The sequence below is a fragment of the Sciurus carolinensis genome, chromosome 18, assembly GCF_902686445.1.
Source record: "Sciurus carolinensis chromosome 18, mSciCar1.2, whole genome shotgun sequence".
NCBI lineage: Eukaryota > Metazoa > Chordata > Mammalia > Rodentia > Sciuridae > Sciurus > Sciurus carolinensis.
Genome location: NC_062230.1, coordinates 15,162,368 through 15,189,870, shown reverse-complemented (window position 1 = coordinate 15,189,870; position 27,503 = coordinate 15,162,368). Strand labels below are relative to the sequence as shown.

Genomic DNA, 27,503 nt, shown 5'->3' with positions numbered 1-27,503 from the left:
CAAGCTCTGCAAGCTGTCTTGTGCCAGACACCAGATGGACAGACAGAAGTCTGTGCTTCTGCATAGCAGCATCAAGTACCCAGAGGTTGAAACCCAGAGCATAGCACCACTTGCTACTGCTCAACAAAAAGGAAGTGCTTAGTTGTGGAGCTCACAAACACAGAGGACTGCTCTATGGAAAACTACGAACCCTGAAGGAGATTGTAAAGATCTAATAAATGGAGAGGCCATACTGTGTTTATGGAGTACCAGACAACACAGTAAAGACGTTGGTTCTCCCTAACTTGACACACAGGTTTAATGTAATTCCTACCAAAAATACCATGAGGGCTATTTGTTTGTAAAGAGAGACAAGGTTAATTCTAAAATTTATTTGGAATAGCAAAGTAATTAGGATAACTAAAACAATAATGAAAAAGAATAAAGTAGGAGTAAGCTTTCTACCTGACTTGTTACATAATCAAGACAATGTGGTATTTTTTTTTTTTTCTGTTTAAGACAACGTGGTATTGAAACCCAGAAATTGCTTCATATTAGCTTTTTTTAAAAAAAAATATTGTTTTAGTTGTAGATGGACCCAATACCTTTATATTGTATTATGTGGTGCTGAGGATTGAACCCAGGTCCTCACACATGCCAGGTGAGCACAACACCACTGAGCCACAACCCCAGCCCTCTCATATTAGCTTTCTGTTTGTTTCCTTGTTTGTTTGTTTATGGTACTGAGGATTGAACCCAGGGGCACTCTACCACTGAGCAATATCCCAACCCTTTGAGACAGGGTCTCACTAAATGGCCCAGGCTGGCCTTGAATTTGCCTTGATCCTCCTGCCTCAGCCTCTGAAGTTGCTGGGATTATAGGCCTGCCCCATAGTGTCCAGTGCAGATTTGATTTTTGATAAAGGTTGTAAAAGCAACTCAGTGGAAGAAGGAGTGTTTTCAACAAATGGTGTTGGAACAATAGGGCATCCCAGGGCAAAGAAGGAAACCTTGAGCCAAAGAGGAACAAATGGCAGATGAGCACATGAAAAGATACTCAACGCCATGTGTCAGATGTCACTACACTACTATTAAAATGGCTAAAATCTTAAAACCCTGATACTTCCAAATGCTGATGAGGATGTGGAGCAACAGGAACTTTCAGTGCTGGTGGGAATGCAAAAATGGTACAGCCACTGTGGAAGGCAGTTGGCAGTTTCTTACAAAACTAAACATTTTTTTTTTTTTTTTTTTTGTGGTGCTGGGGATTGAACCCAGGGCCTTGTGCTTGTGAGGCAAGCACTCTACCAACTGAGCTATCTCCCCAGCCCAAAAAAACTAAACATTTTCTTACCATGCAATCCCACAATGGTGCTCCTTGGTGTTTACACAAAGGAGCTGAAAGCGTATGTCCACACAGAATGCTGCATACGCATGTTTATAACAGCTTCACTCATAATTACCCAAATTCAGAAGCAACCAAAGCATCTTTTAGTAGGTGAATAAATAAATGGTGGTACATCCATACAGTGTACCATTGTCCACACTAAAAAGAAATGGGCCATTAAGACATGGAAGGACAGGCAAGATCTTAAATGCATGTTGCAAAGTCAAAGAAGCCAATCTGAAATGACTGTGCGACTTCAAATATGGCATTCTGGAAGAGGTACATTATAGACAGTAAGATGATCAGGGGTTAGGGGAAGGAGGGATGAACAGACAGACAGGTAGAGGACAGAGTGTTCTCAGGGAAGTGAAACCACTCTGAGTGACATTACAATAACAGAGGCATATTCTGTACCCACAGAAGGCACCACACCAAGTGAACTCCAAAGCAAGTTATGGACTCCGAGTGACAAGATGTGTCAGGGTAGCCTTGCTGTTCAGAAGCGATCTACTGCTCTGGTTGGGTGGGGGATATTGCTAATGGGGAAGCCACGCATGTGCAGGGATAGGAGGTGTATGGGCAGCATGGTCCTTTCCACTCCATTTTGCTGCAAGCCTACGACTGTTCTGAAAAAAGATATTTTGAACAAACCCTAAGCTTCACAAAAATGACCTTGAATGGGTTATAAACTAAACATCAAATGCAAAACTAAGACTTTTCAAAAGAGAACATAGGGGAAAATCTTTAGGACCCAAGATTTAGCAAAGATGTCTTTAAAGATCATCAAAACCATATCCATAAAATTTAAGTCAGTACATTAGACTTCACCAAAATTGAAAAAACTTTTTCTCGGGAAAAGAATTCAAGAAAATATAAAAGACAAGTTACATAGGGGGAATTTTTACAAACGGTATACGTAGCAAAAGTCTCCTATCTAGAACATATAAACACGTAGAAAACGAGAAAAAGACATTTCTCTGAAGAGGACATACAGATGGCACATAAGCATACACAATGGGACAAGCAAAATAAGACCCCAAAGAGTTACCGCTGCCAACTATCAGAACCACTATGATATTGACAATACTACATGAGGATAAAGAAGTGGGAAATGGGATCTTGCATCCATTGCTGGTAGAAATGTAGTGGCACAGTCACCAGGGAAACAACTTGGCAGTTACTAAAAACTAACATGCAGCCAGGTGCAGTGGCGCACATCTGTGATCCCAGCAGCTCGGGAGGCTGAGGCAGGAGGATCGCAAGTTCAAATCCAGCCTCAGCAAAAGTGAAGCACTAAGCAACTCAGTGAGACTCTGTCTCTAAATAAAATACAAAACAGGGCTGGGGATGTGGCTCAGTGGTCGACTGCCTGAGTTCAATCCCCAGTACCCACCAACCAACCAACAAACAAACAAACAAACACCTAAAAAACTAACATGCAAATACCAGATCATGCAACAATCAAGAAATGAAAACTTAATGTGTATAAAAAACCCAGGATGTAACTGCTTACAGCAACTTTATTTGTAGCAACCAAAAGGATACAACAAAAAATGACCTCCAATTGGTGAGTGGTTAAACACACAGCACCTCCATACTGTGGGTTCTGCTTGGCAACAGGAAGGAACAACTGCTGTGACCTGCAGCAACTGGGCTGATCTCAGGGTATTGTGTGTAATGTTATAAGAAAGTCGATCTCAAAGGCCACACACTGATTCCATTGGTAAGGCATAAGATGTTTTTGAGGAGACATAATGCAGAGATAGGGAGCAGATGAGGGCTGCCAGGAGGCAGGTGGCAGCAGCTGAACAGGGTGGTTGAGAAGATCTGTGGTGCTAGGTGGCCCTGCACCTGCACCCATGGTGCTGACCAGAGCCTGCACAGGGATGAAGGGCCCAGAGGACACACAAGATCCCGGTGTAGAAAATGAACTGGAGTTGTGTCCACACAGAACCACTGGGAAGGTGGGTGAAGGGAACAGGGACTACTCCGCTATTTTTCCAATCTCCTGGGGATCTATAACTTTCAAAATGATAAGAGAGCTGAGTACAGTGGCACATGCCTGTAATCCCAGCAACTTGGGTGGCTAAGGCAAGAGGATCCCAAGTTTGAGGCCAGCCTGGGCAACTTAGTGAGACTATCTTAAAATAAAACAGGCCAGGATGTAGCTCAGTGGTAGAGTGCCTCTGAGTTCAACCCCCAGTACAAAAAGGAGGGGGGCGAGGGGGAGGATGAAAGTGTCACCAATCTCCTCTTGAAGTCCCACTTGCAATGCCATCTAAAGCTCTTTCTGGACAAAGCACATGGCAGTAGCCCTCCTCTGCACCTGCTGGTCTAGGCGGCCAGTGGAGACAGCTGCTCTTCAAACTTCAGAGGTCTCGGCTCCTGGGTCAGGGTCAGCAGCCCATCTGATGGGCATCTTAATGGGCAGGGCAGGGCAGGCTTAAAGATGAGCAGCTGCAGTCCCAGGGAGCTGGGTTGCTCATATGTCTCCTCTGTGGACCCCCAGGAAGGAAGCACTTCAGGCATACTGTTTTTAATTTTGACCAGGTCTGGAAGGAGAAAAGACTCACCCCGTAGAATAAAGACTCTAGTTCCCCAGTAATGTTCTACTTTCCTCCTTGTGACAGGTTGTGATGTGTCTGCTGACTCATGATAGGGAGAGGGTAAACTGGTCACCAAGGCAGCTTTGGAAGCTGACTAACAAGGACATTTTAAGTGCCAGGACAGCCCACAGAATGGCTCTGGCCACCTGTCCATCCGATGGCTGAGCCTTGAGCTCACCACATATCTGGAAAAGGAAGCATGCTCCCTGCTGCCAGATCAGCCACAGCAACCCTGCCTCAGATCCTGCCCCATGGCTAGTCTCTGAAGAGAAAGAAGCAGATTCCAGGAGTGAACCGTGGCTTCAGGCCACAGAACCAAGAACACGGCCATCCTGACACTACCACGCTGGGATCTGTGTGGTGTCCTGCTGTGCCGGGAGGTGCGTGCTCCCTTGCTCCCTCTCTGATCTTCATGCACAGAAGCAGGAGGTGTGGGCTCCAGGGTGATGAAAGGCACTCCGACCCGAGATGATTCTGATGCAGATGGCGTGATGTGCGTCATTTCTCCCACACGTCCTTCAGCATACAGCTCTAACACATAACATCTACAAATAAGAACATGCAACCACCAGCATGGCCTCTTAAATAACCGGATGCTGTGTGTCAGTGGGACTGCCAGTCCTTGGCAGAAACTGTGGAGGCACCATGGTTCAAAAGGGTTCAGCAAGATGGAGTCAAGTACAGCATGGGACTCGAAGTTCCCTTGGGAAGGAGCTTTTGAGGCTCACCTGTTGGAGCAAACCTCAGAAGTCAAGGACGACGAGCCCCTGCACTGAGCCCCTGTGATCCAGCCTTCGGTTGCATTCTGGCAAGAACTGACAACAGCTTCAGAAGGCGAACCTGCTGGAAAGGTGCCAGTGGCCACCTGACTCCTCCCTCTTCATGGCTCCATGTCACGGAGGAAACCAGGAATGACCAGGGGAATCTGCCCCTTCTGTGATGGAGTGAGGGGCCAAGGAAGCCCACTTGTGGCCCTTCAGGGATGGGAGGCTTCCCTTCACCCTTGCCAAGCAGGCCCCACCAAGAGAATGGGGACCCTCCAAACTCAGTGTTTCCCCTCCTGCCAAATACAGCTGATAGAGCCCCCCACCGGAGGGTGCAAGATACCCTGGTGATATGTCATACCAAGCACCCTGCCTCTGTCCAGAAGGGCTTATGCCATCTCCCTCTGTCTTGGTCCAGGAACCTGTGCATCTCTGGTGGACCTGACCTCTCTACCTCTACAGGAGAGTACCTCTCCTGTAGCTACTGGGAATTCTACCTCAGTGCGCAGAATCACACCGTGTCTGCATGTGTGAGCTGACATGCAGTGGAGAGCGCCCAGGCTGTTTCAGGGAAAGCAGGGGACTCTGCACCCTGAGCAACGCCTTCTCCGGGAGCCTGACTCACCCTCCACCCTTGGAGCACAGCAAACTGTTGATGCTGTCATTGGTCCTATCGCTTAGATGCAAGAGGCATCTGCTACGGAGTGTAACAGCTGGGGTCACAAGGAAGCTCAGTTAGAAACATCCTGGGGCTAACCCACAATTCAGTGAGAGCATCCCAACCGAGAGATACAAATGCACACAATGCCCCCATGCCACCTCCCTCTCACCCCAACTGACACTGCAGACAGGAGCAGAGTTTTCCAAGCTGACTATGGCATTCGAGGCCCCAGCCCTCTGGTACAACATGCAGGCTGCACAGGTGGGTCGCCCCAGCCCTGGCATTTCTCATTAGCACATGCAGTGTCCACTAAGCTGTACCTTTTCCCTTCTCCGCATGCCTTTTGGCTAGACCGATTCCTATTACTTGCGGCAGTGGAGTGACTATGAGGTATGGGGTGAGCTCAGGTAGGTGAAGGTGACCCTAGGGGATCTGTTGGAGCTAGTGCACAGGGAGCAGCTGGCAGGTGGGACCTAGGAGACCCGAGATGCCCTGGGTTGGAGATAGCTTCCCTTTGCCACCAAACCTGGTCATCAATGAAAATATCCCTTGTAGCCCTAGCCTGGTGGGAAGCAGGCTAGCACACAGACCTCTCTGGCACACAGACCAGAAGGTGCTGGAGAGAGAAGGCAATGGGCAGGCCAGGCAGGAAGCCACCTCCTCCTGCTTACCCTCTCCCAGCTACCACGGTGTTCCAGCAGTTCTTTGGTGGGCTGGAATTTCAGTGTAGAAGCAGGGCCGGGCCAGGACTGCTGCAAGCCTGGAGCACCTGCTACCTCAGGCTAGAGAGGGCAGTGGGAGTGGCATCGGGAGACAGGGTCTGCTGAGCTGCAGCTCAGGGCTTAGTAAATTCTGTTGCGCCCCCATGGCCCAGCATTCCCCCACCACACACCCCGTGCTGACTCCTACTATCTCTGGGGTCTCCCAGAGGATCACAGCAATCTGCTCATCTGCCTGTCTCCCCACAGCCTGGGGGGCTCCTAGAGGAGACAGGGTCAGGGTAGATGCTCAAGCTAAGTCATGAGTCCCTCACAATCCAGCTTATTTCCAAGAGAAGGATACAACTTGGAGCAGGATGGAGGGTGGGGACTGCCTCCGCATCACATTCCATGGGGCCAAGTGGCCACTGTGTGCTGGGCCCTGCACACCACGGGCAGTTAAAAATGCGTCAGGAGTCACTATTGGGCCAGGAGGTTGGGCTACACAGTCGGAGATACATCCAGCACCTCTCATGTTACTAGTGAGAGAGATGCTCCTGCCAAGGACAGAAAAGGTCTTGGTGGCAGCCAGGTAAGATGGAATTCAGAGAGAAGGAATGGAGATGGGGGTCAAGGAAGTTGGGAGGCACCTGTGCTGACGAAGGTGTCTGACCTATGATGCTGCAGCCTCTCGAGGACTCACACATGACTCGCACCTCCCTGCTGGCTTCACTGGGGCAGGAGGACTCAATCTTTCACCAGGCCCTCCCTGGATGGATTTAACTAATTAATGCAGCCATACTGACCAGCAAAAATATTGTGAGCCACTCTCACAAGAACCAATGTTAATTTAAAAATATGCCCTGTCCATGAGTAATATGTCACACAGGGTCAAATTTACCCTGTAAATGCACAGTTACAAAGAAAGTACACCTTCAAGAGGCAAGCAGCCACCTTTCCAGCTACGGCAGCTGTAACAACTGTATCACCACCCCGCCCCAGAGAAAGACGAAATGCCCAGGTCTCCAGTGGGCAGCTGGGACACGGACACGTTCAGCTTCCTGACCAGCAGACCCCAGGGCCCTTGGTGTGGAACACAGATCTGAATGGCACTTCAGAACAACCAGGAAGACTTGCCAAGTCTCAAGAACATGGTAAGGAAAGGGCAGTTCTAACATTTCTATGATGTGTGGCCTCAGCACAGAGGAGGGCCATGGCACACCATTAGGGACCAACCTTGTAACCACGGGCGTCCACAGTTAACAGCAGAACAGGATAAGAGTCTCATGTGGGAACTGGCCTGCATGGTGGGGGACCGCTAGCAGCATAGTGAAGGCTGTGGTCCTCTGGAGTATATTTCTGTCCCTGGTTGGAAGGTGCGTCACTGGGCTCAGCTGGAGAGGGCACACTTTGAAGATTTCCCCAGTGTGTTGCTACTTACTGCTCCCATCCCTGGCTGGTTTGCCTGTGCAACAGACAAGGCAGCCAGTGGGAGGCCTGGCGCAAATAACCTGCGGCACTCCTACCCAGCCACAGAACACCCTGGGGTATTCCTGGGATGGCAGTACAGCCTAGTTTCGGACCTGGAATCCTAAGGCCATAGGCCACTTACAAATGGAGATAACAGGGCTACTCTTGGGCAGATTGCTAGAAGGACCCCAAGTCTCAAACCTAATCTCAAAAGCCAAAGACCACCTGGGTCCAACCCTGGCTTCATTACCTGGTGTATGAACTTGGGCAAGTTGTTTGAGTTTCTTCAATTAAATGTAAAATAAGAATGACAATAATACTGTTTTCCATCAATGCTAAGACTCACTCTCATCTTAACATCTCTAAAACCATGATGCCTCTTAGAGTTGTTAGAATTTAATTAGCAGGTTGGTTTTTTCTTTTTTTTTTTTTAAGTAATCCATAAAATGATGGCATGTATAGCATTAGTGGTGTCTTAGATTTGATGAAATGTGGAACTATGTACCTCAAAAGGTTGTCTTAGGCTGAGAACAAAACCTGGCTCAAAACAAGTCTCAGGTGTCACTGATAGGTAATTTTAACTGATTTTGGCAAGATCAGCACCTAGTGCTCTGGGGCAAATGTGGCTCCCTGCTACAGAGCCTGGTATGGGGCTTACAAGTGACCCATTGGGAAAATACCTCTCTACCCTTAAACCTCAAGCAGACCTCAGCCTCCCTTGCTGACCTTGACCCTGGACAAATAAGGTGCTCAGGTTTAAGTACAGGGCCAGCCTTGTGGCTGAAGGTTTTTTCATTTTTCACTTTTTAGAATTCACACACACACACACACACACACACACATTTCTTGTATATATATAACAGCGGGGTTTATTTTGATATACCATAAATTTACTTAACAGTTTTCTCCATTTCATCATGTTTTCAACTTTTCCAACATTTAACAACAGTTCAGGATGCAAACAAGGTGCTGTCTCTTTAAAGGGCTTTCCTGTGATCAGTTCGGTGTATCTGCAAACTCCGAAATCCAGGAAGTAATGGATGAATTTGGAAACAGCACGCAAACTCTGGGAAAGAGGGGCGTGTGTACCTGGAAGGGACAGATTGCAATTGACTCATTTCCTTCAGAGGGTGGTGGGGTCTGTTCCCTACAGATTAGCGCATCTTATGACTCAGCAAATCGGGTACAAATATCTTTTAAGAGGAACTGAGTGGGCACCAAGACAAGTCTTAAAGAATCTCTCAGAAGAGACCTTAGGTTTGTGTCTCTGGGTGCAGCACCAAAGCCCACTGGCCACCTCCCCCGCTTCACTAGCTGGAGAACCCGTACTGGGCCAGGGCAGCGCATCTGGGGGCGGGACCTGGGGGCACCGCCACGGGGGGCGGGGCCTCAGCAGTGCGGGGGAACGCAGGGGAGGGCAGTGGCGGGGGCGTAGCTACGGGGGGCCGAGAGGCGGCGCCGGGGTAGTACTGTTGGGGGCCGGGGTGGGTCCGCGGCGGTGCTGCTCGGGGCAAGGAGGCGGGGCCGCGACCGTGTTGCTGGGGGCAGGGAGGCGGAGGCGGGGCCGAGGCGGGGCCGGGGCGGGGCCGACCGTCACGTGTGTACACAGGGCCCAGACGGCGTGCGCGCCCTGGAGCCGCGCCGCTCTTGCGGGTCCGGAGCTGCCTACCCGCGGCTACTGTGCGGGTCGCCGCCCAGCAAGCGGGTGAGTGGGGCGCGGGAGCGGGGCCTGGGTTCGGGTCGGTCCTGCAGACTCTGGCTCTAGGCCGCGGGGAGCAAGCCCTGAATTGCGCCGGCTCCGCTGGCTGGTTCCCAGCTCAGACTCACGACTCCTGCGTCCCGCTGCCCGGTCCGCGCGCCGTTCCTGTGGGGACGCTGTCCGCTTGCTGGAAGGGGAATGTCTCTGAGCAGCGCTGAGCACTGGGGGCGGGCAGCCAGGGGCCGGGCACGAGGTCGTTAACCTGCTGACCGGCAGCCAGAACTGCTGCCCACGTAGGCGGCTCAGTACCGCCACTGGTCCTTCACATGTCCGGCAGAGTACTCATGTGTTCTCCTGGGGCACTACGGTTATCGCTTTCGTCCCCTCTAATGATTAAGTTTTTTAGTACACTTTGGAGCTATGTCTACATGGTGATCGGAGATCAAGTGTCAGTTGTCCTGGACAGTTGATAGGGTATAGAAGGGTCCTTTAGAGCCCCAATGGAAGGCAGTGCTCCCCAGCCTTCTTATACTAGCGACCAGAAACGTAACATTAAGTTACTTTTATAAACATGGTAAATCAGTTCTTTAACCCAAACATTCACCTGATTTCTCCGATGTGTTCCGTCATCTTTACTGTGCTTGCTAACCTGAAGATAATTTTAAATTTGCCGTTTGCACCAACGTTTGTCGCCTTTGGTCTCCTTTTCTGTGGAGACATACTTATTCAAAATCTCCATTCCACCTTAAATAATCAGCTCCTATCCTGAGCAGCTCGACACCTGCTTTTTAAATTTTCTCCTCTTCATATCTTCAGCATCTAGCAGAGACATTCAGTAACAGAATGGCAAGAAGCTTGTTTCAAAGGCCCCTGCAAATTTGTACGAATAAAATGGTTGACTGTGTCACCAGGCTACTCATGCATAGTGGTGACCAGATACTCTGTCTCCTAACTGGAGCACCCAAGTTGAAAGAGGCACTATTAATAATTACACCAAGTATATGGTTACATTATCCAGGGCCTGCTGTGTAGCTCCTTGCTACTGTAAGGTCCAGATCTTACCTCTGGTGTCTTCCTAAATGAAGATGGCCTCTAAAGATAAATGGACTTAGGAGTAGTTTGTATGCACCCTTTATTGTGCCTTTTCACAGGAAGTCCATTGCGTGGGTCACATATGCATCCATGTATAGTCCCTGCTTCTCTCATAAGTATAGAAACATCCCCAGGAGTCAGGACCACATATTCAGGGTAGAATGAAAATGTCAAAGGTGACCCGGTGTCCCTGTAACTCATGAGCCCCTAGTAGGTGGGTGAGGAAAGGTAATACACATCCATCTAAAGTGAGTACTTGTAGGGTTTAGGTTAGGATGTCAAGACTGACATACCTAATTAACAGTGGACAAATGACATGCTTGCAAAGTTTGGGGAATATGCTTGTATGAGTTACAGTAGGAAGGGGACATGTTGTTCACAGGGCAGGAGGAGGAAGGAACCTCTTGGAGAAGCCATCTCTGGAATCCTGAAACTGTAACCTCACCTGGCCTTTAATGACCCATCCACACTGTTGAACCATATATATCAAGGTCATGCTTTTGAGTGGGAGGGACCACCCAGAGTCTCACGTTCACTATGTAAGTGCATATGACAATCAAAGGATACTCTTTTCTCTAAATAGTGTTTCCCAGTTGCCTCTTCAACTTCCTAAGATGAAAGCTGAGTTTTCATAACCCACTGATCTAACTGGGCAACATTAGGTTGCATCTGTCAACAGGGTCTCAAAGGGCCCATGATCCTAAAACACTGTCCATGTATCAAACAATGAGGGGACTCAGTTTAGAGAGTAAAACAGTTTTTTTTCCTTTTCCTTTTTTTTTTGGTACCAGGGATTGGACTCAGAAGAGCTTAACCACTGAACCACATCCCCAGTCCTTTTTTGTGTTTTATTTAGAGTCAGGGTGTCACTGGGTTGCTTAGGGAAACTGAGTTTATTTCTTTAACATGAGATGCTAAAATAGATGCTGCTGAGGAGCAAAATTCAGTCACTCAGGATCGAGTCCAGGAACCTCCAGTTTACACAAAGCAAAGGTCCAGCCTGGGTCCCTTCTATACAAGAGCATGGCCAGGAGTTTCCCCCAACTTAATTAGAACCAGAGCAAACTAAGCAAGCAGCTGTTACTTTTAGACCAAATGTGACAGGTAAAAATAACCACCAAGGCTGAGATAAGATCTCTGGCTCCCAGTCCTTCCTGCAGGTAGAACCACGCCTAGCTAAAAGCTGGGGTGTTCAGGGAGCCAGATGGGGTGCCACACCTGCCCAGAGTCTGAAATTGGAGACTTTATCTGTTCTCAGTCTGGTCCTTGAATTTCTGAGAAAGCCTTTTTTGTTTGTTTGGTTTTCCCCTGGTCTGGTGTACCTGGAGAGGGCATGGGCCTCAAACCAAGTAAGAAATAAGGGGATAAGAAAGTCCAAGGAACTAGTACTCTAGTGACAAAGAAAGTGTGTCCCGTCTTCCAGGGAAACAAAGCCCCAGATCTCTTGTATAAGCACCCAGCTTGTTCCCTGGCCAGGGTCGCTTGGTCTCAGTCCCCCCAGAGCCTTCCTGGAGACAGCAACACGCTCATTTTTTTCTATGGAGAAAGAGAGCAAGCTCTTTGTTTATGCCTCTAAGCCAGGTTGCCTGGTTCACTCTCCCTACTCTGCAGTCAGAACTATAAAGAGCAAAAGGCTACAAAAATAAAACACCCATCTACATAATGAAGCTTTCTTGTCACACCCCAGGAAGACAGTGTGATAGGAATCGGTGAGCACAGCGCTCCTCGCTGAAAAAAACCTATGACAACATCAGCCTTCCCAGGGCATCTGGCCTCTAGAGCTGCATGCTCATTGTTGCCAGAGCCCCTGCCCATTATTACAAAGGAAATCAACATCTAGGAGTCGTTTGCAGAGCACTGATTGCTCCAGAACGTTCACCCAAAGTTGAGAGTCTCGTGCACAGCAACTCTCCTTCCCAGCAGACAACCCATCAAGCCGTGGACTGGAAGACAGAGCCGTGTGCCTCCTGGTTTCCATCAACCCTCTCAGGATGCAATGCCCAGGACTTATAATTCTGTTGGCAGGGAAATCTAACTCTTTAAAGGCTCAAGGGTAAGACCACTGTCCTGGAACAGGAGGCACTGCAACCCCACCTGGTTGCTATCCTTTCTATGCTGTACCTTGGGGAAATCCTCTCAGGCCAGGCTGCTGGAGCAATACAGAGACACTTGCCCGATCTGCAAAGGCTCTGCATTGGTAGGAAAGAGATGGTTATGCAGACGGTCTTGATCTAGCATGAGTGGCTGAGGACAAGAGGAGATAGTGACCAAGGAGATGTTCTCAAGGGTGATGGGATCCAGAATTAGGGTGGAATGAACAAGGGAATCCAAGTGAACAGGGGAAGCAAGGGAGACTACCCTGGCATGGGCCCCACAAGTGCAAAGAAACAGTGAAGAAGGATGTCCTCAGATTTAGTGGGGCTTCATCAGTGTGGGAGTGGCAGGCTGTGGTTTTAATGAGTCCTTAACAACAGAGGACAGAATTTCCTGATTAAAAGAAATGAAATGATGGGGGCATTAGTGACATTAGTTCAGCTACCTAGGAACCAGAAGGTTCCTCTGCTGGGTTTTTGATCTGCTAGCTCTGTACCGTGCCTATACTCTCCCACATCACGTCACCCCCAGTCGGTCCCCTCAGAGCCTTTCCTGGCCATCCATTGCCACTGGGATCACTATGTACTGAGCCCTGGTCGTCTTGTTGCTCAAGTGCATTCACTATTAACAAGCTGGTTTATACCATGTGGGCTCTATTTAAATAAGGCATAGAAAGAGAGATGCCAACATCTCACCTTATAATGCTTCTGGCAGCCTGAAGGTGGCCTCCACCTTGTCACCCATGAATAGCAAGTGGGGTCACTGTAGCGCCTCCCTGTGGCCTCAGAGGAGCTAGGATTGCCTGCGGTGTAGAGTGGCCCCATGTGGACCCTCTGCAGTTCACTAGAGGCATGTAGGGCCTCAAGATGTTTTAAGTTGTCAACAGAAAAGAACTAAGACCCTTGAACCCTGCTCTCCTCCCCGGGTCCATGCTCCTTGGGAAGCAGGTAAATACCACCAGAGAAGTGATTATTTACACTGGAGGTTAATACTAGAGAAACATCAGGAAGCGCACCATTTTGTCATTACCCAAGCCCAAGCCCAAGCCCAGAGCACAGACTCCCATGTTTGCAAAGCCTCTGCCACGTGACAGTGTGTGTGGCTGCGGTGAGCCAGGTCCCTGGAGTGTGACTTCTGGATTCTTTCCTTTTGCACTCACTCTGGTGGCTGCACCCTCCCCCTCACTGGTGCTTACACGATTGTCACTTGAGTTCATATTGTTGTCATTTCCACCTTCTCCATGGTTTCCTCTTTACATGTGTCAGTTAACAAAAGATTCTAAGCGAAAGGTCACAGACCGGCTTCCTCTGCCTCTAATGAGAGCTGGGGAGAAGACTAAAAATCCAGAGCCAAGTCCTCTTACCACCAGGTCCAGCCTGGGCTCAGCAGATGCAGGGCACCCTTCTGTGCATTAAGAATGGATGCATTTAATCATCTTAAAATTTCACGGGGATTTTTTCCTAAATGTGGGGAAACTGAGGCACAGAAGTAGCCAAAAGTTTACAGTTTGTAAGCAGAAAGACTGGTATGCAAATCCTGGCAGCCCCCGCCCCCAGCCTGAAATCCCAAGCACTTCCTTCACTGGGACACTTGGGGGGTGGAGTTTCCCTTAAAGTAATCTGTGCCAGTTCATGCTGCCTCTAACTTGGGTCTCTGCACAGCCCCACCCGGCAACAACTGTGCTGACCAGTGAGTCCACATGCTGGCTGGCCTGGAGGGTCTGGGGTCTTGGGTAGTGTGGGTGCAGCTCCTCTTAACTACTGTGTCTATTAAGAGCAAGCAGAGTCATTGCAGAGTCTCTTTGTGGCCTCAGTGGAGATGGGAGTGTTTGCTGGGTAGAATGGCCCCGCACGGACCCTCTGCAGCCCACTTGTATGGCTTCGAGATGTTTTAAGTTATGAGCAGAAAAGAACTAAGTTAAGCTCCCCATAACTCCATGCCTCAGTTTCCCCACATTCAGGAAAATCCCCTTGAGACTGTTAGGAGGATTAAGTACATCTGTTCTTGTAGGGCACAGGGGTCCCTTGCTGGGTGCAAGGCCGGACCCAGTGGCTCTCTCTGCCTACTGCAGGGCACAAGCTTCCACTCAAGTGGAGCACAGGATGAGCAAGGACAGGGCCAGTTGTCTTACTGTCAGAGTCTGCCACTAAGTTTTTGGACTGTGGTACCTTGTTTCAAGCACCCTGCTCAGAAGCCCTGGTGGCCTGGGCAAGTAGCCCTAACTGGGGATGGCAGCTACTGTCCATGTGTCCCTATCTCTGTCCCATTCTATCAGCCAGGCCGGGCAGCAGTGATCAACCAAGTACCCTCCAGTAGTTAAGGGAAGCTGCACCCACGTTACCCAGGGTCCCAGAACCTCCAGGCCAGCCAGCATGTGGACTCACAGGTGCTGCCGGGTGGTACCGTGCAGTGGACTCAGCGTTCTGCAGGCTGTTGTCCCTCCAGGCCTGCCTGTGCCCAGCTCTGCTTAGGGACTCTTACCTGGCAAACTTGGTGCTACGGAGTGCACTGGTCAGATGCCTCCAGGCTGTCCGATCATGCCTTCTGGGGCGCTTGGCATGCCCGAGGGGCTGCAGTTAGAAATTCCCAGGAAATTAGAGCGAGCAGAAGGCCGCCAGCCTGGGCAGGCGCTAACACAGACTTCAGGCCCGCGAGAGAGCGGCTGGAAGGGCTGCTCGGGCCAGCAGGAGGCTCTGCTCTCACCAAGGACCCTTCCTGCCAGTCCCTACAGGCCCGGGAGTCAGACTTTCCTGGCTTTTCTTTTTCAAAAGCTCCACAGCAGCTCAGGAGGAGGGAAGATGAGGGAAAGCCCAGGGGGAAGTCCATAGGGGCTGCAGAGGGTACCATGGGGGCACATTCCTGCAGACAGCTGGAGCTAGCACGTCCTGTGGGAAGGAGCTCCAGCTTTCACCCACCAAGGCTTCAACAATCGGCTGTTGTCCAGCAGTAGATGCACAGACCATAGCCGAAGGGCCAGAAAGAAAGGCGAAGGAAACAGCCAAGTCCTCAGACGCAGAAGGGACAAGGAGCCCCAAAAGTGCACTCTCTGGGGACCCTGGTACACTTGGGAACAACAACCTCCTTGCCCAGTGGCCTGCTCAGTCCATGACGATGAGTAATTAGGCCTGCCTCATTATCATGCCAGTCTGCCAGGCTCAGAAAGCGCGATCAACAGGTCAGCCTGAGGTCACCCAGAAGCCAGCGGAGAGGCCTGGGCAGGAATGCACAGAGCACAGGTGGGTTGTGGACTTCTGCCTGGGGAACTTGGTGACCCTGACTCTGGCTGTGCTACCCCCGTCAAGCTCTCTCCTACAGGGAGAGGTGCCTTCGCAGGCCACCATGATTCCTGCAAAGGCTTTGCCCAGCACCCCACCCAGCGTGCGGACAGAAGTCTCGGCACCTTTTCACCACACGAATAAAGAAAAACGGCCTCCTGGCCACGAAGCACAGGGTGGCCTCCTAAGGGCACCTCAGTCCCAGTTCTTGCTTCTGACTGCAGGTCCCTGTGATGCACATGCTTCTTGCAATGGAAACAGTTTCTTGGGGACAAAGAGAAGAGGCCATGAGCTGGGTGGGCTAAAGTTTTAGGTGAGCCCAGGGCTCAGCTGCCTATAAGCCAGCCTGTTCACATTTCCTGGGCCAGTTTGTTTGGGCTCTGTCCCCTCTCTGCCTCAGCGAGGCTGGCCTCCCCTTTCCTCTCCTGTCCTCTCCTAGGCCCACACGCTGGAACCTTAGACTCCGTCTCCACTCACACAAGGCTGACTAGCCGCCAGCGGGCCTGGTCTGGCCTTACGGTATGCACACTTTCTTCTTTACACGTGTAATTAAAAAGACAAAAAAGAAAGAGGGCATGTGTGTCACATTTACATGGTTAATGAATTCTCTTCAGGGGGACAGTGACACGAGTGTAAGGTCCCAAGGTCTAAGCATGGCTTCGGCTCCTCCACCCTCCCAGCCAAGATGCCAAGATGCATGGGCCCTACATTCCTCTGCTCCTAGCCTAGGTGGGCTGTCACTCTGTCCCTCCAGAACCTGCTCCGGGGCCTGCTCCAGGCGAAGGGACAGCTAGGCTAATGAGTGGGTACTTGGCGATGCACCTGCCATGCCAGTGCAGCCTCCTTGAGGCCAGCCTGACCTGCCACACCCTGGCTCTTCACAGGGAAGGGAAGCAACCTCCGCATCGTTTCAACCAGAACCTCAAGGGCTGGCAGGCTGTTCCTCCCACAGTGAGCTGGGGGCTGGAAGCAGAGGGATTAGGCCTGCTGCATGTCCTCTGGGGAGGCCTTCTAAGGAAGTCGCACCTGGGGTGAGAGCATGACTACAGACTGTTTACTAGTCACACTGAAGCTTCAAACTGGCAGAAAAGCCACCTGGGAGTAGGCTGGGCCCTCAACCAAGCAGAGGTTGGGGGGGGCGGGGGCGAACCAAGGTCCCACTGGGGTGAGATGGCTGAGTCTGCAGTGGGGCTTATCCAGATGGGCCATAGTCAGCAGGGGTTGGGGGTGGAGGGACACAAGGAGAGTTACAGGGGAAAGGGGATGGGAGATGGGGTAGGGCCTGGTCCTGCATCTGAGAGGTGTGGGCACCAGTGTGGGGCCTGGGTGGGAACATGAGTATGGCAGGTCCTGCAGGAAACGTAGGGGAGGGTTTCAGTGGTGGGAGAGGCTGGTGACAGGAATGGAAGGAAGGTGGACAAACCAGCTGGTGTGACAGAAGCAGGGCCTGGTGGGAGGAGGAGAGCATGGGGAGGCTGCTGGTGGGAAGAGGGCAGATGGGAGGGTCCTGTAGAACGAGGTGTCCTCAGCCGCTCCGGATGACTCCAGAGGCACGAAAGGGCTAGGTGGGGGCCTGGGGAGCTGGGCGAGCAGTGCTTTGTGATGGAGGATCTCAGGGAGGAGGGGACACACTCTTCTGGGGTCCTGCTGACCTTGGGCCCCCCTGGGCCAAGGGAATGGCAGCAGGTGGCAGGGCCCCCGGAAGCTGATTATTAATCCTGCCATCTGGCAGGCGGCTTTCCAAATGAAGACGGGTGGCATGTGAGCATGTGCCAGGAGGGCTCTGTACCTCGGGCCTTGGCCCAGCGCGGGATCAGGGACAAGCTCTCTCTGCTCTCGCCCACATTTCTCTATAGTGAGGGGCCTCACCAGCCTGTCAGAGCAAACTCAGAATTCAGTCCTGCAGAAATGAGTCCACTTCTGAGGAGACCCCTTGGGGGATTTGCCCCAGCCCCTGATGTCCCACCATCTGGTTCTGTGCTCCAAGTTCTCATGAAGTAAATTACCAGAGGCCTGGCTAGGAGACCGAAAGCCAGCCCAGCCCAGCTCCTGAGGCCTGTGCTGGAGGGTGGAAACCTCATGTTCCCCGGCTGCAGGGCATCCTTTCTCCCCAATGGCCAAGGAACAAGAACCACAAAAGGGCAGTAAGTCCTAGAGCTTTGCCCTCAGGGGCCAGCGTCCCACCAGAGCCCCTCGGAGGCACATCCAGCCTGGACCACAGATCTCAGTGGGAATACAGGTGCAGGGCATGGGCAGGGGAGGTGGTGTGGTGGTTGGAGCACAGCCTGAGTGGGCTGGGCGTCCTGGAACCCTGCATATAATGGGAGGAAGTATGTCACTCATCACCCTGTGATTAGGAGAGGCGGGAACACTTCCCGACTTGCCTCCCTGAGCCCTGTGACCACAGCTCTTCCACCAATGCAGAGGCGCCTGCACTTCTGTGGCACAGCATCTCATGCTTGTTGGTCCCTGAGCTGTAGCCCATAGCCCGCCGACGGGAGAGCCCACGCTGGCGCCACTGAGTGTTCCAGGGACCTGTGTTCTGAACGCTACAGAGGAAGTGGCAGTGTCACTATCTCTGACTGGGGCCTGGCTCCATGGCTGTGGCATGCCCACCCACTCCTTCCAGCTGCCCTCCTCTTTCCACCTCAGCTTTACAGTTGTTCTTATAGACAATGCCAACCTGGGAGGGAACTCGTCACTTTGCTCCCAAGATCTCCAAGTAGCAGCCTGGTAGTGGGAGGTGCCTCCTGGGAGGTAATGTCAAAACAAAAAGAATGGCATTTTCAGATGGACTGAACTTGAATGAAAACAGACACCTTTGGCTTATAATCTTCATTTGAAGCAAAACATCCTTATAATTGATATATAAGAAAACCATACATAGAAGCTACCTCTAGCTTATAGTTATAAATTCTTATGCCCTTATAAGCTGCCCATACCTAACACTGAGACCTCTGCCGCCTCCTACATGTCCCAGCTGGTGCCAACACACATTCCACATGGTGCTGCTCTCTAACCCAGGGGCCAGATCACGCCAGCACGGGATGCGGAAGGGAGTTCTAAACAGACTTGTTCCATGGGAAGCTCCCAAGACCAGAGCGGCTGGGCACAGGCACTCGGCCCTCCTCCTGCTCCACTAATCCTGGCGGCACGCATTAACGCTCCAGGCAGCCCCTCTCTCCACTCCACCGCATGGAGGGCGCAGCCTGTGTGCAGGCGGAACCTCAGGCTGCCGCCACCCCCTCTGGGCTGTTCCTCTTTAATCCCACTGATAAGCGCCTGCACCAGCACAGGGCGGCTGGGAGGGCACGTGCTGCAGGAGCGGCCCCTCCACCCCATGCTTTAGATTCTAAGCCTGCCCTGTGCCTTCAAAGAGCTCTCTGTGTCCCTGGGTCTGAAATGAAAGCAGCCAAAGTCTCTCTATGGTAGAGTCTCAGTGAGGTCCAACTATTTTGTCCTTAATTTCTACAGACAAACGTCTGTTCAGTTTATTTCCTCAAGGGAAGAGAGAACTCGGAACTGAATTTCTCAACCAGGCTGGGTAGCAGGAGCCTGCACCCAGCTCTGCCAGCCCTGTTCAGGCTCCGGCACAGGACGCTCTGCAGGGCTGGACGCAGGCAGGGGCACAGGGGAAATGCCACCATGGCCACGACGTAAGCCTGGATGTTCCCTAAGCCGAGTGAGAGGATATGAACCCACTTGCTCCAGGAGTGCCGACCCGTCCAAGCACGACCTCTCATTTCTTGAAACCAGCTGTAAACAGAGATAGGGAGGGGCTGCTGCGTCTGCCAAGGGAGGCAGAAACTTTGTGAGTTACTAGCAGAAAACAAGTGGTGGCCTCCACAGGCACGAGCGTGCGGCAGGCTCTCCCACACGCACCCACAAGTCCACGCCGCCTGGCCACTGGGGAGGCGGCAGTGGGGTTTCCAGAGACACAACAGGTCCTTCTGGTTTGCAGTGGCTGCCTCGGCCTTGCCATGCTGCCTGCTGCCGGTGTCTGGAATCCACGCCGCCAAGGAACGTGGGACATGAGATAAAGGTAAGAGCTGATGGTCAGCACTGCTGATGGCCAAGGCTGGATGGGGGCAAGGGAAGCTGTAGCACAGTGAGTGGCGAGGTAAGGAGCCTCCCAGGTGGCCCAGGGACAGAGACACTGTACAAGAGGTACAGAAAGGGACCCGGGCACTTGACCAGGTCTATCAGATGAACGCGGTACGGTAGCTTCATGGCCCACTTATAAACAAGCTGGGGGAACACAGTGCCTGACCTGGAGGGCCCTTCCTCGGCAGAAAGACCTGCAGTCCTTACAGCCTCTGATCAGAGTGAGGAACATCTTGGGCAACTCTGGGTCCTGGTGTGCCATGTGAAGTCAGGCTGGTGGCGATGTGGATATGGGCTGGTGACCAAGCAAGGCTAGGGCGTTAGTGGGTGGAGAAGCAGCTCATTGACTCCTACTCGTACAGGCCACTGAGGGGGCCTTTTATGGGGGAATCACAGCCATGGGCTGGAGGACATAAGCTCCTGCTTAGCCTCCAGTGACAGCCAGAGCTCAGCACACAGGACCTGGAAGAACCACACATACCTGAAAGGCAGCATTTAATCAGATGCTGGCCATCAGGCATTTGGGGGGGAAGAGAAGTGTGGCAGCTACTCGGTCAAACCAGATGGCATATCCCAGGAGTGGGTGAGAGCCTGAGGTGCTGATCAGGGTGGTTTGGTGAAGGGACAGCAGTGTGTGAGTGAGTAGCAGCTGTCTGCATTTAAGGACCTGGGTGCACATGGGGAATGGGAGCACACACTTGTCCTAGAGGGACGATGAGACTGCCCTGCTGGCACCAGTCCTGGGTGCCCGGTTCTGTCCAATGCTCACTGCCCCAGAGGCTGGGGGCACTGTTAGGACTGTAACCCCGCCCCCTAACCACCACCCCACCAGCGCCTGCACCCAAGGACTGTGGCCCTGCCTCTGAACAGGAACTCCAGCGTCTGCCTGCTCAGCCCAACTCTATACCTGACTCTGGGGTATGGGGACAGCTGAGGCTGGCACTGGGGACGACCCAGGGAGCAGGACCACCCATGCTGTGGGACTGCCTCGTGCTCTTAGTGATGGCTGCTGCCAGGCTCTTCCTTTCCTTCATCACCAGCCCAGTCCTGGTGTGAGCCTTGGGGTGGCAGGTCCCTCCCTGCTCGCTACCATGACCCAGTGCAGCAGCGGAGACCCACAGACAGTCAGTGCATGCCTGCAGGACTTGTGGGGCGAGTGAGGAATAGCCTGTCACGCGGTCACAGAGCTTCCTCCTGGCGGGGCCCACAGCGGGCGGGACCAGTGCCAACACCAGCAGCCTGGCTTCCTCGCTTTGTCCCTGCACTCTGGGAAACAGCAATGTTTGCTTTCTGTGTCTGCCTGAGAAGCTTTCTATTTTATTCCCAGAACAGGAGGTCTGGTTGGGCCAAACTACATTCTGAAGGTAAAGTTTCCCTGAAGAACGCCTGTTCTTGGGACAGGAGGGAATTTTCTTTACATTACGTCTCTACTTGTCAATTTCTTGTTCAGTTACAAGACTGGCTGTGTCCCCAGACTCTGCACTGCCTCAAGGGGCCCTAGGCTGGGGTGTCGTGGGGGGAGGGAGGAAATCCCTAGGGCTGACTCCCACAGGCATCCCACGAGCCTGAGGATTACAGCGCTGGATGTCCAACAGAGTGTGCCTCGTGTTGGCACAGTGGGGAGCAGGCTGTGAGTCCTCAGTAGCCGACCGGGGCTCCCTTGGGGTCCCAAATACACCATGCACTTTCTCCAGTGGCGATCCTCGTGGGGCTCTGTTCCCCATGGCACCTCTCAGCACTGCTCACGTGGCATGTGCTGGCATCAGCTCTGCCTGTCCTGCCTACGTGCACTGTCCTCACACACGTCTGTACACACTCGCTAATGTGATGGTCCTGCTCGCGGCAGGGGTATGTGGTGGGCGCTGTCCCCACCAGGGGACAGGCTGTGTACTTTCTACCCTAGCTCGTGGCAGGTGCTCAGCACACTCAGGTACACAAGCGGGGGAAGCCCTGCAGGGCAGCCTGTCATGCAGGACTGTTGGCTAGGGTATCCCAGCACTGCCAGGTGCCCAGGGTCAGGTGGGTTCTAACCCTGAAGAGCCCCCCACCCAAAGCCAAGAGGTGGCAGTGGCTCCCTGCAGATGGAGAGGAACCGTGCTCAGCTAGACGTGGCTGGGATGCAGGGGAGTACGCGGAGCAGCTTCTGTACATCAAGTGTCACTCCGGACTCCATTTCCTTCTGAAACAGGGTCCAGCAGCCTCACCACAGCCACTGGCATCACCGTAAAGGTGTGGTACAGCCAGCCTGGGACCTGTTTTCACAGAACACACACACAGGGCAGTTTCTTTCCTGGCTTAGCAGTCTGGTGGTGCTGAACAAGGGGACAGGGAGTGACTGACTTTGTCCTTTCTATCCACAGAGCTGCAGAGCCTGGGGGAGGCTGCCATGTGGAGTTGCAGCCTGCTCAATGGCACGGGTCAGGGCGAGGAGCAGCTGTGCCAGGATCTGCGCCTCGGGCTGTGGGTCCTCTCTATGCTCCACCTGGTGGTAGGCGTCCCCATTGGCCTGGGCTACAACGCCCTGCTGGTGCTGGCCAACCTGAGCAACAAGAGCAGCATGACCATGCCGGACGTGTACTTCGTGAACATGGCCGTGGCGGGCCTGGTGCTCACGGCCCTCGCACCCGTGCACCTGCTGGGCCCCCCCTACTCCAGGTGGGCGCTGTGGAGCCTCAGCAGTGAGGCACATGTGACCCTGCTGATCCTGTTCAATGTGGCCTCCCTGGTCACCATGTACTCCACCGCCCTGCTCAGCCTTGATTACTACATCGAGCGGGCCCTGCCGCGCACCTACATGGCCAGCGTCTACAACACGCGGCATGTGTGTGGCTTCGTCTGGGGTGGGGCGCTGCTGACCAGCTTCTCCTCCCTGCTCTTCTACATCTGCAGCCATGTGTCCTCCCGGATCACGGAGTGCGCCAAGATGCAGAACACAGAGGCTGCTGATGCCCTCCTCGTGCTCATTGGCTACATGGTGCCGGGCCTGGCTGTGCTGTATGCCCTGGTGCTCATCTCACGGATCCGGAAGGAGGACACGCCCCTGGACCAGGAAGCAGGCAGGCTGGACCCCTCGGTGCACAGGCTTCTGGTAGCCACCGTGTGCACACAGTTTGGGCTCTGGACGCCATACTATCTGAGTCTCCTGGGGCACATGGTGCTGGTCTCACGAGGGAGGCCCGTGGATGGGCACTTCCTGGGGATCCTGCACTTTGCTAAGGACTTATCCAAGTTCTTGGCCTTCTTGAGCAGCTCTGTGACGCCGCTTCTCTACCGCTACATCAACAAAAACTTTCCCAGCAAAGTCCGGCGGCTGATAAAGAAAATGCACTGTGGGCAGCGGCGCTGCTCCCTGGACCCCGCAGGAGTACAGCAGGTGATGGCGCAGGCCTAGGCGAGAGGGTGCCGCAGGCCCAGCCCTGGAGACCAGCTGACCCAAGGAAACTGAAGTTCAACTGAATGCACAGCACTTTGTTACCTGGAATGCCAGGCACTTCCCCAGAAAGAGACACTGACACAGGGATGGCACAGGCTATTTTTAAGTTTTCTGTTTTTCCCCAAAAGACCAATCTTGGCCCAAGGTCATGCTGTGGAAAGCAGCAGGGGCCCCGTGTGAAACAGGCGCCTCTCAGCTCACCTCAGCTTCTGACCTTGTGCACCTGTCCTGAAGATGCAGGTCACATCCTCCTTCAACTGACCTTCAGCCTCCACGCCAGCTTTCCAAACAAGGTGATAAAAACCTGAAGCCAGTGTTCACACCCCCTCCTTTTTGTATAAAAAGAGATGTTTCATAGAAAATGACAAGTTATCAAGATGAAGGAAACAGGGCTGGAGTTGCAGCTCAGTGGTAGAGCGCTGGCCTGGCACGTGTGAGGCCCTGGGTTCAATACTCACACTGCATATGAGTAAATAAAATAAAAGATCCATTGACAAATTAAAAAAAAAAGATGAAGGAAACAATGCAAAGGAATGCAGACGCTCTGGCAGGAGGACAGCACGCTCAGGCCACACAGGAGTCACTCAAGGTGTCAGATGTGGCTGGTTTTAACAGGGACAAGTCAGGAGTGCTGGGCTGCCTGATGACCCTACCCTCATGGATAACAGCAGCTTATTTTTTTCAGTATAGATCTGTCCTTCCAATCAACTCCCCAAAGTGTGCACAAAATGAAATAAACAGAAGAGAACACTTAGGATTTCTAACTACAAAGCTGAAGGGCCTCCCTGGGGCAGAGGTCTGGGGACCAGCAGAAGTGTCAGCAAGGCACAGAAGGGCAGGAAGCTGGTTCCCCACAGTGACCAAGGACAGTAAAGTGGCCCTGACTAGTCTGCTTCATGCAGAGCAGGACGTGGATGTCAGCCGTGTGGCAGTACAGGTGAGGCATCTACCCTCCCAGGTCAGGACCAGAAGGGTCCGCAGCCCAGGCCAGTCACACCTCATCAGCCTCACTGGGACCTCTTACGTCTCCACGTGCGCTAGACATCTACTTTAAAATGTGGTGTGGGAAGAAGCCCTGCTGCTGTGCACCGACTCCAGTCCCCTCGGTTCAATTACAGGCCCACAGTCACCTAATCCCCAATTCTGAGACCCAGGAAGCTCTGCAAACAGGACAGTTGCCGTCAAGTGATCACCTGAAGGGATGCAAGGCACTCGGGCCTTGCCCCCACTTCTGCAGAAAGGCTGGCATGATGGGGGTGCTGCCCCAGCCCCAGCCTTCTGTAATAGCGATTTAGACATGGGCTTCTCTCTGACAGCCTGGGAACACCTGCCTGAAGATCAGGGAGCCTGGCTGCACTGTGAGGCCTTCATATGTGGGCCTCAAGCGCTTGCCCCAGTCTCTTGGGAAATTCAGCCACGAGGTAGTTGCTTATTTTATTTATTACATGCAAACTACATCTCCTCAAATTGCGACCTGCTTCAGTTGGTTTGCCTTGTGAAGAATCATGGAAATACACTGGATACTCAGCTTGGTCTGGCCCCAGCGGCTCGGCTGTGAGGTGTTTGGCGAGCTCTGCAGGGCCTAGTTCCTTATTCATAAACCACAGGGCTCAAGAGGAGGACAGTTTTCTGGGTTGTTTTAACTGAAAGTTTCATTTTAAGGTCTGCCAGGGTCTCAGTCAAGCCTTCAAGGCCATGCCTAACTGTCCCTCCCTCCTTGGGCACAGAGCAGTCAGGCTTCCTTCCTTTCCCATCCTGACTCACCTTCCCAACCCACCGCTCCACTGAACACCCTAATGTTTGCTAAAGAAATGGCCCCAACCCCACAGACTCTGGCCTGGCCTGGCCTGCAGGGGGCGCTGGCCGCTTTGGAAATGTCTAACTGTCTTGGAGTGAGCAGACTCAGGGGCCAAGGTCAAGCCAAGGGCAGCTTGGCTTTTTGGGTTAGTTCAGGAAACAGAAGCCAGATGGAGAGGGCTGTTGTTGAGGGGGTGTTCTTGTGTAAAAGACCCTCTTCCTCGCTTATGCTTTCTACACCTGGGAAGGAACAGACCCCACCCCAGCACAGACCAGGAGGGGCGCGACCTCTGCCCACCTGGAAATCTCCATCCAACTGCTCTTCCCCAAACAAAGCAGCCAGGGCCCCGGAATCACATTTTTTCTTTTCAGTTTGTCAGTGGCTTTGGGTGCAAACTGGCCAAGTTCTGGGGGTCTAGATCCTGGGCTCCACAACTGGCATGAATTTCAGTCACACCTGCCCTCCTGAGATGGACTCAGGGGACACCTAGCAGCCGGGTCATATCTCTTGGCAGAGCCACACACAAGGCAAGTGACCCCCACTGACTGAGCCCCTTCACGGGGTGGTGTCTTGTCCATCCTGCCCCTGCCCTGGCCTTAGCCTGCTCCCTGTGCTGCCTCCTACTCTCCGGCCTTCCCCTGGCTTCCGCTCCAACATGCTGCTCAGCCCACTTGTCCGCGGCACCTGCTCATCTGTGTTCCTGCGCTAAAATCCATTCTGGAGGATCCGGCAAGGGCTTATGTCTCTCTTACTTCCCTGTATGTTTGATTCTCAATTCTGCCATGTTGCCAAAAAATTTTAAAAATGAAGAAAAAAAAAAAAAAGGAAGAGGAAGGAATTTGAACTACTCAGAGGAGAATAAAAAGCTATTTGAAAAAAGCCAAGGTGGATTATGAGCTCAAGACACGGGCTTTTCAAAATTGTATCTTTGAAAAACTTTGCCATCAACATTTCTTGACATTATAATTTAAAATTAATGATCTTATTTTTATCAAACCACAAGACTTGCCATGTTTCATTACTTAGGGTTCCAAAAAGTGAGTTTAATCTTGGATTTCCTTCACAAAGGTTATGCAATGCATTATAGGAAACTGCACCTGTTGCTAATTGTGGCATATATATCAAGGAAACAACATTTGTTCTTTCATAAAAAAGCACTTGGTAAGGGCTGGGGTTGTGGCTTAGTGGTAGAGCACTTGCCTAGCGTGTCAGGCACTGGTTTTGATCCTTAGCACCACATAAAAATAAAGACATTGTGTCCATCTACAACTAAAAAATAAAAATTAAAGAAAGCACTTGGTAAAAAATAAACCAGAAATAAATTAAGTTGCATGTCAAATTCTTGAATTTAAAACCAGTTGGAAAATTTGGGGGCCTTCTCATTTCTAATTTGTTGCCTCCACCCTCAGGGCCATACTCATATGACTGGTGCTCCACAAAGATGAAAAAGAAACTGGGCCAGGCATGTGGCACACACCAGGAATCCCAGCTCCTCAGGAGGCTGCGGCAGGAGGATCACAAGTTCAAGGCCAGCCTGGGCAACTTAGCAAGACCCTGTCTCAAAGTGAAAAATAAAAAGGCTGGGATGTGGCTCAGTGGTTAAGTGCCCCTGGGTTCAATCCCCAGCAACCCCCAAATAAATAATATAAAAATGGGGGGCTGGGGTTGTGGTTCAATGGTAGAGCACTTGCCTAGCACGTGAGAGGCACCACATAAAATAAATAAAATAAAGGTATTGTGTTCATCTACAATAAAATAAAAGAACTAAAATGTTAAAAAAAATAAAAATGGAAGAAGAGAACCCCATATATTTGAAGACCATCAACCACCTAAAACTTATTACCCGACTTCTGAATTCTTCAAATGTGAATTTCTAGGAGTGTGCCCAGTTCTTTTAAGATCCATGGAAGTGGCCATGTGAATTTCAAAAGCAGCAGCAGCCACTGTCACTGGGCACTTGTTGCGTCTCCCAGGCATGTGGAGGGTTGTTCTTGCAAATGAGCAAACAGATCTAGACTACCTGGCCAGGTGACTGTCACTCCAGAGTGAGCTCCTCACCTGTCTGCCTCTGCCCCTCCTCAGGGCTTCTGACCCTGCATCTGACAGTGTCCCTGCACCAGTCCAATTCCTGTAACTCTGCTAGGTCAAGAAAGGAACACAGTCCTGATAGTGCCATCAAGCCCAGCCACAGTGGGAGCCTGGGCTTCAGGTGCCAAGCCACGGGGTGCAAAAGGGCAACATCCTGAGAACCAGGCAAGGGCTTAGCGGGCAGGTGCGGGCTGGACTGCTCGTCTGGCAAGGGCACTTTTATGCTGGTCCCTACTCTAGTCGTCTTCATCATTCTGCTTCTAGATTACGTGGCCCTGACTTCTGCCTGTCTGGCCTTTCCACCATTTTTCACTGCCTTCCGGAGCTCACAGGTTCGATGTATCACAGCTCCTTC

At 52.1% G+C, this 27,503-nt stretch overlaps 2 protein-coding genes across 4 annotated transcripts in view; one reads left to right on the top strand and one right to left on the bottom strand.

Moving 5' to 3' along the window:
• The window catches only part of C18H7orf50 (chromosome 18 C7orf50 homolog), a 121,533-nt gene that overhangs the window by 23,836 nt on the left and 70,194 nt on the right, over positions 1 to 27,503 (bottom strand). The window lies entirely within an intron of this gene.
• Positions 9,151 to 25,925, top strand: Gpr146 (G protein-coupled receptor 146). Of its 3 annotated transcripts, XM_047532761.1 has the most exons (3): positions 9,151 to 9,270; positions 19,687 to 19,767; positions 22,190 to 25,925. In XM_047532761.1, the coding sequence occupies exon 3, from the start codon at positions 22,216 to 22,218 to the stop codon at positions 23,218 to 23,220; it is 1,005 nt and encodes a 334-aa protein (XP_047388717.1). In that variant the 5' UTR covers positions 9,151 to 9,270; positions 19,687 to 19,767; positions 22,190 to 22,215; the 3' UTR covers positions 23,221 to 25,925. The 3 variants fall into 3 exon arrangements, with proteins under 3 accessions (XP_047388717.1, XP_047388718.1, XP_047388716.1); XM_047532762.1 differs by lacking the exon at positions 19,687 to 19,767 and having other exon boundaries at positions 9,175 to 9,270; XM_047532760.1 differs by lacking the exon at positions 9,151 to 9,270 and having other exon boundaries at positions 19,133 to 19,767.